The 17,247-nt window shown below is 31.4% G+C and overlaps 3 protein-coding genes across 4 annotated transcripts in view; 1 reads left to right on the plus strand and 2 right to left on the minus strand.

Annotated features, from left to right (window-relative positions):
- The window catches only part of LOC106106644 (transcription factor GAGA-like), a 5,907-nt gene extending 2,990 nt beyond the window's left edge, over nt 1-2,917 (minus strand). For both annotated transcript variants that reach the window (XM_013287264.1, XM_013287263.1), the window contains exons 1-5: nt 2,736-2,917; nt 2,469-2,609; nt 1,877-2,008; nt 1,295-1,416; nt 224-360 (exon numbers count right to left, since the gene is read on the minus strand). In XM_013287264.1, coding sequence (XP_013142718.1) covers nt 224-360; nt 1,295-1,416; nt 1,877-2,008; nt 2,469-2,609; nt 2,736-2,816 — 613 coding nt within the window. In that variant the 5' untranslated portion in view covers nt 2,817-2,917. The remainder of the gene's footprint in view (nt 1-223; nt 361-1,294; nt 1,417-1,876; nt 2,009-2,468; nt 2,610-2,735) is intronic.
- A 303-nt stretch (nt 2,918-3,220) lies between these two features.
- On the minus strand, nt 3,221-5,238 carry LOC106106645 (transcription initiation factor IIE subunit beta). The gene is made up of 6 exons (XM_013287265.1): nt 5,147-5,238; nt 4,677-4,784; nt 4,045-4,207; nt 3,836-3,945; nt 3,572-3,749; nt 3,221-3,499 (listed from the first exon to the last, which is right to left on the minus strand). The coding sequence occupies exons 1-6, from the start codon at nt 5,206-5,208 to the stop codon at nt 3,239-3,241; spliced, it is 882 nt and encodes a 293-aa protein (XP_013142719.1). The 5' UTR covers nt 5,209-5,238; the 3' UTR covers nt 3,221-3,238.
- Nucleotides 4,970-17,247, plus strand: part of LOC106106643 (chitooligosaccharidolytic beta-N-acetylglucosaminidase) — a gene marked incomplete in the record, with an annotated part of 19,341 nt that continues 7,063 nt past the window's right edge. Inside the window, 9 exon segments of the mRNA XM_013287261.1 lie at nt 4,970-5,242; nt 6,097-6,219; nt 10,532-10,602; nt 12,171-12,307; nt 12,700-12,830; nt 13,202-13,307; nt 14,115-14,278; nt 16,426-16,534; nt 16,973-17,094. Coding sequence (XP_013142715.1) covers nt 10,544-10,602; nt 12,171-12,307; nt 12,700-12,830; nt 13,202-13,307; nt 14,115-14,278; nt 16,426-16,534; nt 16,973-17,094 — 828 coding nt within the window.

The following is a 17,247-nucleotide window of genomic DNA, read 5'->3' on the forward strand; positions in this document are numbered from 1 at the left end:
GTTTATAATATGGAGTAAGATCGTACTAATATTATAAATGCGAAAGTTTAGATGTTTGTTAGAGTTTGTAGCCTAAACTGCTGAACGGATTTCGATGAAATTTGGCCTCTATATAGAGGATAGTCTGGAAGAACGCACAGGCTACTTGCATTTGTTTTATTAATTCCGCGCGGACGGAGTCGCAGGCGAAAGCTAGTAATATTATAAAGTATGTTCTACTTACGATATGAATGATCCCCCGTAAAGTAGTCGTCATTGTCATCTTGACTTTCTTCATTGATAATTTTATCATCTTGCTCCATATCCTCTAGGAATAATTCCTGGTCATCATCATCATTCATGTCTTTTATGTCAATATTGCTACAATCACAAAATAACTATTTACACTATATTTACTAGCAACCACACTAACTTCCCTCAAGCACTTGGCCAGTTGACAGCCAGACATAAATTGTATGGACTCATACCAGTAAGAGTTTACACTGTGACAGTTGAACAGTCCAGTTGTGAGCACCAATTGTACTGGCAGTGTAAACCGTGCATTAGTAAAAATGAAGCAAAAATACTTATTACCTAAAAAGTAGCCTATATGATCTTTGGACTGTGTTATACATCTAAGCTAAAAATAAACTCTATTAACGCTGGATATATGTAGTAAAAAAAAATCATCCAAGTAAACTTTCACACTTTTTAAATAAAAATATAAGTAATTTTTGTTGATTTACTAATATTTCCTTTATCCATTTCAACTAAGCTCCAAGAATGGCGGGAGTTGAACCCTCGATCGCAAGATCATTAACAAAGAGTAAGTAAGGTAACAGAGGTGGCAGTTTACCTATTAAGCTAGTTTTGTATAGAAATGTCACTTCACAGACAACAAATTATTTTTACTTTGTAATTATTGACATTACTAATTGATCGTCATAATAATATAGCCCTTTTATTCTGAAATTATCCAAATAACTAGAATTGAGAATGCATAGTTTGTCATGTCTAATTTTGATCCTCATATACCTAAGTACTCCAAAATCTCCAAAATCATTGTATTGTGTGCCATTGTTTGGCCATTCTAAACTATTAAAAGTATTATCATTTTAAAGTGTTAGCTTTTTAACTATTTTTGACCGACATCCCAACAGAAGGAGGTACTCAATTCATCTGAATATTTTTTTTTGCTATTTATCAATACATTTATCTTTATTTAAAACAACAATATTGATACGAAAATATTAGAAAACGAAAGGAATAGTGGGGGGGGGGTAGTAGGTGAAGAATCAAAGATAAAATGTCTTACATTTTGTCCTCCGCCACATAATTGTCTATGCTGCTTGTTTCAAGATAAATCTCGTTCATTGGATTCTTTTCATCATCATCGGTTTCGTTTTTTGGATTCACATATGCGGCATGTTGTAAATTCTGAAATAAACCACACTTTATTATCTTTCTGAACACAATATTTTTATTTATTTATTTATTTATTTATTTATTTATATATTTTAATACATAATAATATGAAAGTGTCCAAGTGTCCAATAAGAACTGCTTAATACACATTTAATTCAATTCACATTATTTGTTAGTAAACTATTACATTTTATGTTAAGTGTAATTATTATAATAAAATTAAAATAAATACATGGATTTTTTTTTTAGTAAATGTTATTGAATTTCCTCATAAATAGATTGGAAATAATATAGCCTACTCATTTACTTTGTCCATGCAAAAAAAAAAGTAATTGATACAGCCCTTGTTATTATGAAATACTTTGTCAATGGTTGACGATTGTTTAGAAACCAGCTTAGTAGTCATATTAAAGTTATTCAAATAAATTCAAAAATACAAATCTTTTCGATTAAGAAAATAAGTTTGTATTACCATATCTTCTAAGCCCTTGATGTGCAGTTCTTTACCCGCTTCTACTAATTCCTTCAAATTGTCTGTAGATACTATTACTTCTCCAGTATAAACATATTCTAGTATCAAGCACAGTGTTGCATGTGATATTTTCTGAAATTATTACACAATTTAAATATATTTGAAGTAATTGTCATGAGTCAAAAAGGTAATTAATCATGTATTTTATTCAATACTAGCTTTCGCCCGGGATCCATACGCATGGAACTAAAAAAAAAGAAAGTGAGTAGCCTATGTGTTCTTCCAGACTATCCTCTACATTTGTACCAAATTTCATCGGAATCCGTTTCACAAACTCTATTCTCTGGCTCTCTGGCTACAAACTCTAACCATCCATCCATCTAAACATCTTAACTTTCGCATTAATAATATTAGTTTGAAGTATGATAAATGGATTTTCCATAATAATAAATATATATAAGACCAAAATTATTTTTTATAGATGATTGCTTTGAAAAGTAACTCTACATTTAATAAATCGTATATTTATCGTATTTAGTGACACTGACTATTTGGATTTGGTTATGGTTTAAAGAAAATGTAATTAACTTACATTTAAAAATATAACGGGATGTTGACAATTTGCTGAGGCAACTAGATCTTTAAGATAAGGGCTTGCTATGGCTATTATAACTTGGTGGACCTTCACAAAGTGCCCATCAGCCGCTAAAGTCATATCAACAAACTCGCCATTCTGAAAGTAAATGTTTGAGAGCATAATGTCTTTTAATTATAGTTTCTATAGTGGATATACAACACATATAATTTAAATACATTGTTATATACTTATAAAAATAATAAATCGGAAATTTAAACATACTTGTTGTAAACAACTTAAAGCCGAACAGATATTCTTTTCGTGCAGTTGCGATGAAACGACGAACTGAGCATTATTAGCCATTACTTGTGTTAATTCTTAAAATATATCCAATATCCAGGAAGTGTTAAATGTATTTTTAACCAAACAAAATAGTTATTTATCTTATTTATAAACCAATAAACTTGACATTTGACAGTTATGTCAAACACTTTTTTTTTATCGTGTCACTTTTTACGGCTTTCGATTCGTGCCGATTTGAGCCAAAACCATAGACAACGAACATAACTAAGAAATCTACGATTGCCAGTGTTTATCCTGCAGTCAGTAAATCATCAATCTTACGTAAAACAATATTAAAAATATTATGAAACGATATTTGCATGAGACAAATATCTTTTCAGACTGTTCTAGCCAGAATATAGCCATATTCAGTTTATTAATTATTTACCGAGATGTCTTATATTATTTCTAAAATAACAAATGTATTTAACTAATAAAATCATTTATTTTATAGATACACCTTTTTGTGTCAATGTGTTATCTTCATATGTCTCAAGAACGTCTGCCAAATGTTCATTATCTCTTGGTTTCTTAAACTGTCTTCTCTTTTGTGAGGCCTTCTTTCTTTTAGGTGCTATTGGTTTTCTAGGTCCATGGTCTTGCATAGATTTAATACCCTGTTTTTCTAAATATTCTTCGATTTTTGCGTCATCCATCGCATCAACAGCAGTGGCACGCCATAATTTAACGAATTCTTCATCCACCTTAAAAAACAATCATATTTTGAATTTTATAACATAAATTATTAAACAAAAAATTGAAACCAATCAGCTTACATCTAATTTGGCTGTTTTATCATTATAAAACAATATTTTCTTTTTATCTGTGGGCCTAGTGATGTACAGTATTTCTTGTGCTAAATGTTTAAGAGCTCTGTCACAATGTGGTAATGACTCTTGTACATCTTCCAATAAAATACCCCCTAGTCCTTTTAAATCGTGTTGCTTTAATAACCTGCGAAAGAATAATACAAAATAATGTATTTCATAAAAAGTCTGTTTAAGGTCATTATGCAAAATCATTTTACATTTAAATATTACCTGAGCAATGATTTTTTGTCTTTTATTTTGTACACAGCTTTAAAAATATACTTTCCATCAGGTGTGCATTCTATTTTTGGATTATTCTGTAGTGCTTCTGTTTGCAGCCACTGTAAAAAGTTACAACTAGTCAATTTAATGATAATATTGGATAGAAGAATTGACTATAGCAGAACTTTAATCTGTTTCTATTTTTCTAAAATACAAACCTGTTTAACTTTATTACCAACATCCAGTTGATTGGTTTCATCGAGTACTTCATCTAGTGTCAAAGGATGGTCATCACCATCTTGATGTCTGGCTCTCATATGTCTTACAATACGGGCAAGCACTCCAAAACGGTAAGAAGAGCTGCCCGTCATTGTTTTATAGCTAAAAACGTTTAAGCATTATTAATAGCTAGCAGTTCCTCAAAGTTCATCTGAATTACATTATTAAGACTTTATTTTAGTGTTTTTATTCCATAAAATGTTCAATTGCAAATGTCAAATTTTAAATGCTCCAATGACAAACCCCATGCTATTGTCATAAAATTAAATTTGCTTCTATTGGCTTGTAGTTTAAACACAACTCATCCACCCCTAAGTTTTATAATATAAAACATATCTTAAAGTGTGTTGTAGGGCTTTAATAAGAAAAAAATGATATTCAAAATTGTGCTGTTTGATGATATCCTACAAAACAAAGATGTGTGTGTTTATTCTAAATTTGGCCTTTCAATAAGTCTGCCAAGCAAGGCACTGGTTAACTTTAAAAAAACATTATAGTTTTATACTTTGAAGTGTAATATAGCCAGACACAATTTACTTATTAACTATTTGGTAGATAAAAATATACTCACTTCGTAGCATCAATCTTAGGTTGTGCATTAGCAGAGCTGGATGATTTTGATTTGGATTTCTTTGACTCATCTTTGAACTGGGTGTCATCTCTTTTCTTCTTTTCTATACTGTGAAAATGTTTATAATTAAAATAAACTCAATACCCTCTTATTCAATAAAGAACATCTCAATAGTAATGAAAAACAGATCTATATTCCTATCAATAAGGTTTTAATATTATTGCGAGCGAATACTTCTTAATTCAAATGTCAATGTCAGTTGAAAGTAATTGATGACAAATAAACACAATAGCAAAGGATGAATTATCTAATTTTAACTTTTATTAGATAATTCCTTAAGGTTTCCGTTTTAAGATGAATAATTGACAATAAAACATTGTAACGAGTGGGAGCGAGAGAAAAGTGAAAGTGGCAGTCGTCGTAAGCGGACAAAATAACGCTAGTAGTCGATTAGTAAGGTTGTAGCGTACCTTGGCGTAGCGAGTGCTTTTTTCTTAAACGCCTCCCTTTCGCGCAATAGTGCAGGATCCATATTTAATCAATAATAGGCCCAGTATACCATAAAAGTAAGTAATTTATAATAAACTTATACCTTATTTAGATTGTAAGCAATCAATCATTTGTCTTTGGCAATTGAATTGAAAGATTTGTCAAATTGACAAACAGGAATATTGTCAGCTTGACATACGTCATTTTTACTTTATTCTTAATTTTATAGTTTACTATCTTGGTATTTGGCCGTTATACTTTTTTTCATTTTCAATATCCCAAATGAATCCGTAAACCAAGGTACTGGTGCTATTTTTAGCAAGTAATAATGATAATTCAAATTGTAGATCAAATTAACCTAAACAGCATCTACTATTAGGTTTTGGAAAATTCCTTCTCTAATTCTATAGTCGAAGAAGCGGTGGTATGCGGCTAGGCTCAAACCTCAAACCCAAGATTTCTATATAACAACTCCGCTGTTTAATTACTTGGCTATAATACTGCGCAATTCGCAACTAATGTTAAAAACAATATCTTAAAATATATATGCGGTTATTACAAAAAGAAGGTCCTTTTCGTCTGGAACCTTTGTCCTTTTAATGTCCTAGAATGACTCTTTGTCCTCTGTTGTCTTTTATACCTATACTCGACTCGTCTCATTTTTGTTTATTATTGTCTTATGTTTTTTCTAAATTAATGTCGCTATATTTTTGCCAGGTAGTTAATCCATTTCTTGATCTATAAGCCTTATCGTTGAAATAAAATTCATTTTAGTAAATACCTTCATTGATCCAAAAAAATAAACCATAAATGAATACAAAACCATTTTAATAGCCATCCAGAGTAATTTAGTAATTATGTTAATGTTTTAATTTATTACGAGTTTAAAGATACAATAATATTTGGGCAATATTTAAATGTTAATTCTTAGCGGACGGTTACTCTCAAACAAGTTTCGATTGGCGGGAGATCGTTTCGCGCGTCCGGACCAAGTTCGAACGAACTGTCACAGTGTTTGCCTTCACGGCGTCGAGTGGACGCTGTAACCTTCGATGTAAGTACTTTTCCTCGTATTGTTGTGAACACGTTTTGAAATATACCTTTTTCCTCTGCGTAGTTCCAATCAAGAATATCTCTTTTTAATTTACCAATAGTAAAAGTTTAAACGATTTAGAATACAGAGAAAAATATTTTTATACATTTTCTTTCATTATTTATTTTGTCACTAGATAATTTTATCTATGTAACAATTACTAAAAACATAATTCCAGAAAGCCGTAGTCAAGTAATAAAAAGTAAAGTAAAGAAATAAAAGTCGGAAATACATTTACGAATGACTTATAGTTACTTTATCGGTTTTATCGATGCTAAACGAAAATGATATCCGCAAGTAATCGGATTTATTTTTCGGATGTATAGCGGTTATTGAGGATGTAGTATTTATTACACTACAGATGCTATCGTTTACTTCGCACTTTATATCTGTCAATATCCGATAAAAAACAAATGTGTAATGTTTTGCAGTTTGTATGTAAATATGTAAACATTATGATTTATTATAGCAAAAGTTCCATTACTGTTTTTGAGGCATCTTAGTAATATTTTTTTTACTTTATTTACTCAAATGCATGTAAAATGATACTGTCTGTTTATCCATCGCTACTACTGACGTGTGGATGATCCCAAGGGTTCTCGCGGAATATGCGCTGGGTACTTCAATCAGAAACATCCAGCATTTATAGCTGAGCGAGGACCCAATCCGCTCAGCATTGCAATACACATTTCAAATACTTCGTTTTTTATTACTTAAATACTTTGTTTTTTTTTCCTAATTCCTAATTGTGTTGTAGTGTTGATAAGATAAAATGTTACTTTGTTTTTTATTTTTCATTTTATTTATAATAGTAATAACAATTAAATAGCATGTTTGTAACAATATTGTAAACTCTTTGTTGCTCGCCACCTCGTCCGCGTGAAATTTAAAAATAACCAAAACATATAGCCTCTGTTACAGTTACCTTTGTAACGGTGAAGGAATTTTTAAAATCACTTCAATAGTTTTTGAGTTATACCAATACATACAAAAAAAATCCCTCTTTATATTAGTATAGATAACAAAGAAAAAATATAATAAAAAAATAATCAAAAACCCTATTTCCGTTATCTAGGATATTTGTTTGCGTATGTAATGTAGGGAAACCGACTTCATCAAACATAAAATATCACAATCACTTATCAAACTTATTGATTTGCCAACCGACTAGTTTAACGTTATCAAATTATTTCCGTAGATAAAACAATTGGTGGCTAACACGAAAATTTGCGAGAAATATTCGTATCGATATCGAAACAAAATGATATTTGTATCGGCCGTAAAGTACACCGAATCTCATACAAAGTGGACAACGGAATTTTTAGTACTTTCTCGTGTTACGGCCATATATTGAAATTTATATTTACAAAATTTCGGATTTCAAATGAAATAGGTAAAAAAAAGTCACGTTTAAGATCTAGTTCAAATCTAGTCTACAATTTGCGTTATTGTATCTAAGATTCTATACTCTTTAAATTAAAATGGATCTAACACAAGAGATAATAAGTCTAAGTAAATCATCTATTATTAAGGAGGTTTTGTAAGCGTTTTTTACTCCTTTCTTATGAAGGCTCCGCTGTTCTAATATTAAAGGTGCCTTGAAACAAGACGTATAAATTTAACCTGAGCTTGTCCGTTTTTACGAGATACACCTATCTAATGTAATCTCTTTGGGCGAATAAAATAAATATATAAGGTTTTGAAAAGGTCAGAGGTGGACGAAAACGATTTGGGTTAGATGTAGGATTTTAAATTTGTTCTAAAAATTGATGACCTTCTTGTATTTGAAATTTTACCTTATACTAATGTAACCGATTGAAAACAAACTAAGTATGTATTAAAATATTTGCGAATTGATATATTTCTTCAAGATGTTCTTGTTTATAATATAGTAGATGTTCCCGTGCGACTTCATCCGCATGAAATTATAAAAAAAATATTTTATTATTTAAATTTGTCAAATTATCAGTTGCAAATGTCAAAATGACATGGGATGACCACGAACCATGGCAATCTTATATCTTTGATGTTGGCAACTTGTAGCTTATGGTCCATTTCCCACATCAGGGTTTTTGTCCAATTTATTAACCCCTAAGTTAAATAGCGTAAAAATATATAGCCCAAACCGTGACGTAAGTGTAGGGCTTTTTATTGAAAAAAGAATTATTTAAAAATATGCTGTGATTGCTGATATCTTACGTCACAAAGTAGTGTGTGTTTACGCTTTATTATATTAGTATAGATTTGACTGATTAGTTGTGTTTTAATATATTTTTATATGGAACAATAGAAAACTGTTACGTACACTAATGCGCTGAAAAAGCATATTATGCCAAAACTGTACGTAATTTGTAAATTTTCTATAAAAGTCCGTCAAATTATTAATCTTTTTTCATATATTTTGACTAATAAGTGTATTTTGATCAAAAGTTTAATCGTTCACTTTTATCCCAGTACGTAAAATAACATTGAAAGGAAATAGCGACTTGAAACGAATAAATGTAACGTTTTTCAACATTCACATTTATTTAGAGTAATAACTGCGGTGTAGAAAGATAGAAAAAAAAAGAAAAAATGTGTGCATTACATATCTGAGACTTGAAACTTTTCTGTACTCCGCAAGTTTTCTATGCCCGGTTGGTAGCTATTGTTCCTAGGAAAACAGACCGCGTTTAGAGAAACGACTGGCTGCAACTACAAAATAAGTATAACGACAGTACGTTGAGAGTATATATAAATAATCAAGCGCTATAACCTAATGGTTAAGAGTATGGATTACCGGTTATTGTATTTAATATCCGTTTTTCGGCATTTTGGCGTTGGTTGCGGTTGATCGCGGTAAAGAATTTTTGAGAGTGTAAACCATACAAAGAGATTCGAAAATATAGAGGAAGCATAGTTTACACTTCACTTGAGACATTTTTCACATAATCCACTAACGCTATCTATTTATGGACATGTCAATGTAATTAATTGTATTGAAATTAATTGTCTATATTGCCTGTGACACTGTTTCATCATCATAAACTTGCATCTCCCTTACGGAGGGTCGGCACACTATGTCCAGCTCTTCCATACATTTCTATCAGCCGTCATAAGATGGAGCTTATTACAATTTTGTAAAAATGTACTAAAGGCAACTAACATAACATAGTACCTTTCAAAGAAGTTACCGGTAAAAAATGTTGTTCCCTGTGTCTACTCTAGTCTATATGTTTCTTAAATGTTTTAACCATAGTACTCCAATATCTGTTGTCTCAGGATCAGGACGACATTAATTGTTTATTTTTTTCTCAATGACATTGACACACAAAGAAAAAAGTCACGTCGACACCTTTATTTGGCCTACGTTGACCTATCAAGGTTCTGAGATTATCGATATTGTAATGGATTGGTATGGTCTCATTAAGATGCGACTTACTACATTTTATTACAATGCATACAACAGTATTAACACACATATTATAATCTATGTAGACAATGTCGTTAGTAATGACTAAATTAGCATAATGTAAATGTCAGAATAGACTTAATTATAAATCAACCACTTAGTATACATGTAATAAGTAAATGCCTATTTAAATCTTGCTCTATTACCTCTTTCTTTACAGTCTGTACAATGTCACATCTATTTTCAAGCAGTCTCTATTCTAGACATATCAGCCTTCCTACTGCAGTCATAAAACTTGCTTTACCCTGCGACATTATCCGCGTGAAATTAAAAAAACTTAGTAAGTAGTATGTGCGTCCTTCCAGATTATGTTCTACGTTGGTGCTTAATGTTATCACGACCCATATTTTTTGGGTAATAAGAAGCATACATCTAAACATTCGCATTTATAATATTACTAAGTATAAAGTCATAGATACAATGTCATCTTCTCACTTCTTAAGCTTGGAATATATTATTAGGATTTGTTTAGCCAATATACTATGTCAATCATAAGTTAGATTTCTTTAATCTATACTATTATAATAAAGCGTAAAGCGTAAACATACACTTCTTTGTTGCCTAAGATGTCAGCAATTACAGCATATCTTTGAATAATTCTTTTTTTAATAAAAAGGTAAATAATTTGGATAAAAACCCTAACGTGGGAAAGAGACCATAAGTTGCTGCCAACATCAAGGAAGCAAGGTTGTCGTCATGTCATGTTATTTTGACATTTGTAATTCGTAATTTGAAAAATGTAAACAATGAAATAAAAGTTTCGTAATTCCATGCGGATGAAGTCGCACAGGAACAGCTAGTAATGTGATATTTTTGTTTCAGATTGTTACAGCCATGGGGATTCGTAAACGGCAGTTATTAAACGTCTTCTGTTTTTTAATAATAATAGGATAGTAAGTTGTTTATCGTAATTAAATATAACTTTTAACACGGCGGACACGTAACTTAATAATTTCTGTACAAATAACACGTAATAATTTCTCTTGTATTTCGGATGTCGATGGGAATCGTTGATCATCCTGGTTTTCCCGCCTCGTTTGTCCTCTTCTCTCAATAAAACTAAAACAAAGTTTAAAACAAAAATCATACTAATATTATAAATATGAAAGTTTAGATGGATGGATGGATGTTTGTTAGAGTTTGTAGCCTAAACTGCTGAACGGATCTCAATGAAATTAGGCATAAATGTAGAGTATAGTCAGGCTGAACACATATGCTACTTGGTTTTGTTTACCACGCGGTTGGAGTCGCGGGCGAAAGCTAGTACATTCAAAGACAAAAAATCCAAGAACTGTTACACGTAAGTATTTCTATGAATCGTACAAAACAAAGCGAAATTATGTTTCGCTCACGCAATCGTGAAACTAAAGATCGTATGTAATATAAAACATTACAATAAGTAGAAATGTTTACAACATTCTATTGTTTGTTTACATTCTGTTCATGTTTGTATCAATTTGAAACTTCCTGAAAACAAGACATTCCTTAAAAGTTTTTCCAAAATTATTAATAAACGCTTTAAAAAAATCAAATATTAAAATCTGCAAATCATTTTGTATTCAACAAAAAGTTTTAAGACAGAGGAAACTTAGTTATATTCTATTCTACTCTTGTTTATGGTTCTCCCTCAGCGGATTAGGCCAATGTGTTTATGGTTTTATTATAATTTGTGAGAGACTGGCAACATTACTCCTTGCTCTGCTTAAGATGATTCGTGGGTGTGAAACGGTATGAAGATTTTAAACTTGAATTAACTAATCTTGTTGATATACCTCAAAAAGGACAGGCACGAAACATTTATATATTGTTAGTAGATTATAAGACGTACAACATATAATATAAAATTGGGGTTAATGTAGTCAGATAGTATATACAAAAGGTACTATTCTGACTATTGTTGAACACCAGGCGGTATCAATTAACTATTGATCTATGCAGCAGATTCTGATGACATTTGACGTTGATATGTGCAGATTCGTACTATGGAACTGCGTCCTATGATTTATTACTGTATGCATTTGTTACACTAAAAATAGATATCCTAGCATGAGTTTTTTTTTTCAAAAATATAGAAAACATTCCAAAATATTAAAGAAAGACACAATAAAGTGTTTCAATGCCATGTGAATAAACATTTAAGATTTTCTGTAACAAAACTTTATTAAATTTATAGAAATATTTCTTAACTAAATTTCGCCCGCGACTCCGTCCGCGTGAAATAAAAAAAAACAAAAGCGAGCCTGTGTTCCTCCAGACTATGCTATGCTTTGTCAAATTTCGTCGTGATCCGTTCAGCACTTTAGGCTACAAACTCTAACAAACATCCATCCATCTAAACTTTCGTATTAATAATATTAGTAAGATTTACATCTTATAAAGAGTGTGAATTGATTTCTTTTAAAATGCACTAATAGCTAACGATATAGTTTTACATACATTAACCCCATTTGTATAATTCCAGTGTCCACACAGAAGATGAAAAGTCTCCATGGAAGTGGGAATGTGAGAACAGCAAGTGTGTGAAATCTCTCAATGATCCTGAGAGTAAAGAGCCCGCTCTCAGTTTAGAGGCTTGCAAGATGTTCTGCAATGAATATGGTAAACTCTTAGAACCTCGAGCAGATAATTCGTTTTACAGATTTTTTTTTTCATAAGGTAGCAAATAAACAGCCGGCTATCTTCATTCACTGAAATAGTGAAGTGACTTAGACATGTATATAGATGCGTTGTCTTCGTTTTATCGACAGAGGACACACATAACGAGCATATTTCCTCTTAATATGCGTCCCCTGTTTTTTTTTTAAAAAAGGGTGCAAAAGATCAGAGGATCACAAATCGCTATTTAACTATAAGTAAATGTATAAAATAAAGGAATGAAAGGAAAGGATTTTAGATAAATTTGACAATTTTTCATATACTTTTATAAACCGTGTAATTAGTGTGGTATGTGTTAATTTGATCTTTATTTTTTAATTATACTTTGCTCGTAGGTCTCCTATGGCCGCAGCCCACCGGCGAGACGAATCTAGGCAACTTTTTGTCAAAAATCAACATAAATAACATCGACATACAGATTCCGAAACGTGGTAGATCTGATTCCTTGTTGGATGAAGCTGGACAGGTAAGTTTGGTTTCTTTTTTTCTTCAATTTGTTGGAAATATGGCAACATTGTCTATGCTACCCAAAAAAAACAGTTAAACCAATATAGGTATATACAATTTATTACAAGAGCTTACATTTACGTTGTTACTTTCTTTCCTATCACATCTTGCACTCTTTTGTTTTTAGCCTAAAATCATGTTTTACTTTTTTATTATTTATATTTAGTTTGTCTTTGTTGATGGCCAGCGTTGACAATTATAATACAAATGGTGCGCCTAAATCTTAGTGCCATCTGTAAATCATTATAGACCTCCTTTTGTATTAGGTTAATGATGAAAATACGTTGTACTATTTTTTTTTAATTTATGGATTTTTTTTTCTATTTTTAGAGGTTTAGACAGATCGTGTCTCTAGCGGTGCCTACTGGTATGTCAGCGAAAGCGAGCGGCAAAGCGCTAACCATTTTTGTTGTCAATGAAAATCCAGACATTAAAGGTAAGAAGATAACTATCAATAAACTATTAATCGATTGTAAATAACATCTAAACTCGCTTTAAAAATAGTCTTTTTCTCATACGATTTAAAAAAAAAAACAGAGAAACATGTTCTTGTACAGACGACAGTTGAAATTCACATTTATAAAGAATTCTTGTCCAACCAGTATTTTAACTTTGAAGCTATTGATATAAATGAAAAAACATTAACTAGGAGTAAGTCGCGTATTTAATATTCATAGTTGTAGGTTATCATACGTCATTGGAACGGCCTTGCATTTTGCTATGCGGATACGGCTATGAAGGAACCATTTCGAACACAAGTTGCAAAATGTAACAATAAAAACGAAATTAAAAATCAACACACTGTTGTACTCAAATTAAAAACGTAACTAATAAATAAATTTTCAAGCAATATTAAACTTTCTGTCCATAGAAATATAATCTAAAATCATGTAACACTGATTGTATTTATGACACAGGTCAGTGACTTGAATTCGATAGATATGTTGATGACTCAATCAATGTAAAGAATGTTTCACACAATTCTATTGCCATTTTATTTGTATTTTTTTAAATTCTTTTGTCAAAATTTCTATAGTGGAGTTATTTTGTAAGATTATCAAGACGTCGGCAATACATTAGTAATTTTGTATGGTAAGTCTAATATAAGAAGGCTAAAAACTTAAGAATTATTTATTTATTTTAATAGAAATCTTTTTTAGTCTTAGTTTAAGAAAATGCGTTTTTTTTTTATTTTTCCCCACTTACGATGTATTTCAGAATTATTTTTTTGGTATATTTGTAGAATTTTCCCTGGATATGGACGAAGGTTACACACTGCGTATCTCGTCGATGTCCAACGAGCGTGTGAACGCCACTATAACTGGCAACACTTTCTTCGGCGTACGACACGGACTGGAGACATTGTCACAACTCATTGTTTACGATGATATTCGTGATCATTTATTGGTAAGAATATTTATTTTAATTGTACCAAATTTATATGAAATTTTAACAAACGACCGCAAGTTTAACGCTAGAATTCATTCTCTCTTACAATTACAACAAAATTTCTAATGGAAATATGTAATACTAGTTTCGTCTGCGACTCCGTCCGCGTGGAATTGAAAAAAACAAAAGTGAATTTATCTAAAATATATCTAAACCTTCGCATTTATAATATTAGTATGATAGGTTTTGCCCGCGACGTCATCCGAGTAGAATTAAAAAAAAACAAAAGAAAATGGCCTACGTGTTCTTTCAGACTATGCTCTACATCACATTTACATTTATGACAAATTTCATCGAAATTCGTTGAACCGTTTAGCCTCTGACAAATATCCATCCATATAAACTTTCGCATTTATAATATTATTAAGATTGCAGCCTTCTATAGTTACTTTTATTCGTTCATAGCTGTTCCCATGCGACTTCATCCGCATGGAATTATAAAAAAAATATTTTATTGTTTACATTTGTCAAATTACAAATGGCAAAATGACATGACATGACAACCTTGCTTACTTGATCTTGGCAGCAGCTTATGGTCTCTTTCCCACATTAGGGTTTTTATCCAAAATATTTACCCCCTAAGTTTGTAGCGTGAAAATATCTAGCCTAAATCGTGACGTAAGTGTAAGGCTTTTTATTAAAGAAAGAATTATACAAAAATATGCTGTAAATGCTGACATCTTAGGCAACAAAGAAGTGTGTTTACGCTTTATTATAATAGTATAGATAAATGTAGGCGTTTAAGCAATCCTATACAGGTAATTAAATAAGGTGTTGCACGTTTTAATTACTAGGTTAAAGCCATATTATAGAATAGATCGTGCTATTTCTATTTACGGTTTGAAACTGGATCACGTACCTCAGTGGGGCTTCTTAATGAATTATTAGACGCCCGCACTCGTGGGCGGTGTGGCCTTAATATTTCAGTGTGAACGCTGCATAAGGTGTAATAAGATTGACAAGCTATCAGTGTTTTCGCGGACATTTACCAATGTCAGGACAATAGACACTGCCTTACTATAATAAACCGAGTATAAGCAAAATTTGTACTAATCTTAGCTTATACCCAATTCCTAAGTTTAACTTTATACCGCGTTTATTTGTAAGGCTGTATTTGTTTGTATTAGGTGACTACTGGTTTTGATTTTTTATTTTATTTTTAAAGACCTACACTTAGTTGCATATCGACGTAATAAAATATATCGTGTTCTTTTCTTGTATAATACTTCTCAAAAATTGTTTATAAACCGGTTGTTCTGTATCCTTTAATATTTAGCTATATCAAAATAACTTTATTTAGATATAGTTCGTTAACAATATCGATGAGCAAAAAACCGACCGGTTAGGGTTCGTTGACACTTTTATTTGGTCGTGTTTTGCGTTCAATTTGCATAAGCAACAAAATCCTATATGCAAATTGGTCGCTTTGACATTTTATTGTGATTGACAAAAAAAAGGTTCGGCGGGATTACAAATTGGCATTTTCGATTTGACATGAGAATATACGGGATGTTTAATTCATGTATTAACAGTGTTTTACGTTCTAGATTACTTATAGTTTAAGTCACCACTTAACGACTTTGAGAGCTGCGTTAAGAGATATCGGTTGTTATACTTATTTATTTATACTTGAATTTCTTTATATATGGCATATTTATCAGATTACTTTTGGTGTTATCAATATCTCAACAAAATATATGAACGATGCTACTTTCAACATTTCTATCGGAATTTGATTCAAATTCGAAACTTCACGGTTTTAATGCGAAAACAATGGGTTAAGAAAAATAATGCTCTATTCATTACATTATAACATAGAAAGGTGTTTATTAAATATGTCGAATTCTTAAGATTATGCAACACTTATGTATGTTTGTCATCTATACTGATATAAAAATGAAAGATTTGTATTTTTGTATGTATTAAAATAACTCAAAATCTACTGAGCCGATTTCAAAAACTCTCACCATTAAAAGTTACGTTATCGTTAAGTAAAAAATTTTTGAATTTCACGTGGACAACATTGCGAGCTAGTTGCAAATATAAACAAAAGCAAGGTTTTAAACTAGAAAAATGTATATTTAAAGTATATTATGTAATTTCAGATCGTAAGAGATGTGTTCATCACAGACAAACCGACGTACCCTTACCGCGGGATCCTGCTCGACACCGCGAGGAATTATATCGACGTTGACGTTATCAAATCTACTATTGGTAAGATTTACATTTATATCCACTAAAACATATAAAAGGACAAAAACAAAAAAAACTTAAAGGCCATTTACCTTTTCTTTTTTGAATAAACGAATTTCTTTCTTTCTTTTCCCTTCTAGAATCTACAAAGTGCATTCCTTGACACGAACATTGATCTATGGACGTTCATTTACTTTTGAAAATAATTATGTATAACTATGCTTACCAAATGTTCCCTAAGGGAATTATTCAGTAAAGATTTACTGTTAAATGTCAGTTAAGTTTTTTAGATTTCACCAGCGATAGAACTAGACTAGATTTAGGCTGGGGGACCGAATATTTATACAGTCGTATTCGAACTTTTTATAGCTATTATAAATTTCTTTATAATGCCCATGATGGAATATCATATATCAACGATTTTCAATCATATCTCTAATAAGTAAGTCAATGTTCTAGATGCTTCTGCGACGGTGAAACTGAACGCCTTCCACTGGCACATTACTGACAGCCATAGCTTCCCCTTCGTGATGGAGAGCAGGCCCAGCTTCAGCAAACTTGGAGCGTACAGCCCTAGCAAGGTCAGGGATATACTTAGCAACGTTTTTTTTATAATATAAGGTGGCAAATGAGCTAGCGGTCACCTGAATCCTCCGAAATGAAAAGCGACCGCTGCATAAACATCCGCAATTGCAGATGCGTTGCCTACCCTTTATTGACGGAGGAGACGCACA

Source organism: Papilio polytes, unplaced genomic scaffold (genome assembly GCF_000836215.1).
Source record: "Papilio polytes unplaced genomic scaffold, Ppol_1.0 DF822178.1, whole genome shotgun sequence".
Classification (NCBI taxonomy): domain Eukaryota; kingdom Metazoa; phylum Arthropoda; class Insecta; order Lepidoptera; family Papilionidae; genus Papilio; species Papilio polytes.

Bases quoted from the DNA above. Each gene is read 5' to 3' on its own strand.
- LOC106106645 (XM_013287265.1), bottom strand. From the start codon at position 5,208: ATGGATCCTGCACTATTGCGCGAAAGGGAGGCGTTTAAGAAAAAAGCA. The intron at 4,785-5,146 runs GTACGCTACAAC...ACATTTTCACAG, and splicing joins AAAGCACTCGCTACGCCAAG to TATAGAAAAGAAGAAAAGAG. The intron at 3,750-3,835 runs GTAATATTTAAA...ATTCTTTCGCAG, and splicing joins GACAAAAAATCATTGCTCAG to GTTATTAAAGCAACACGATT.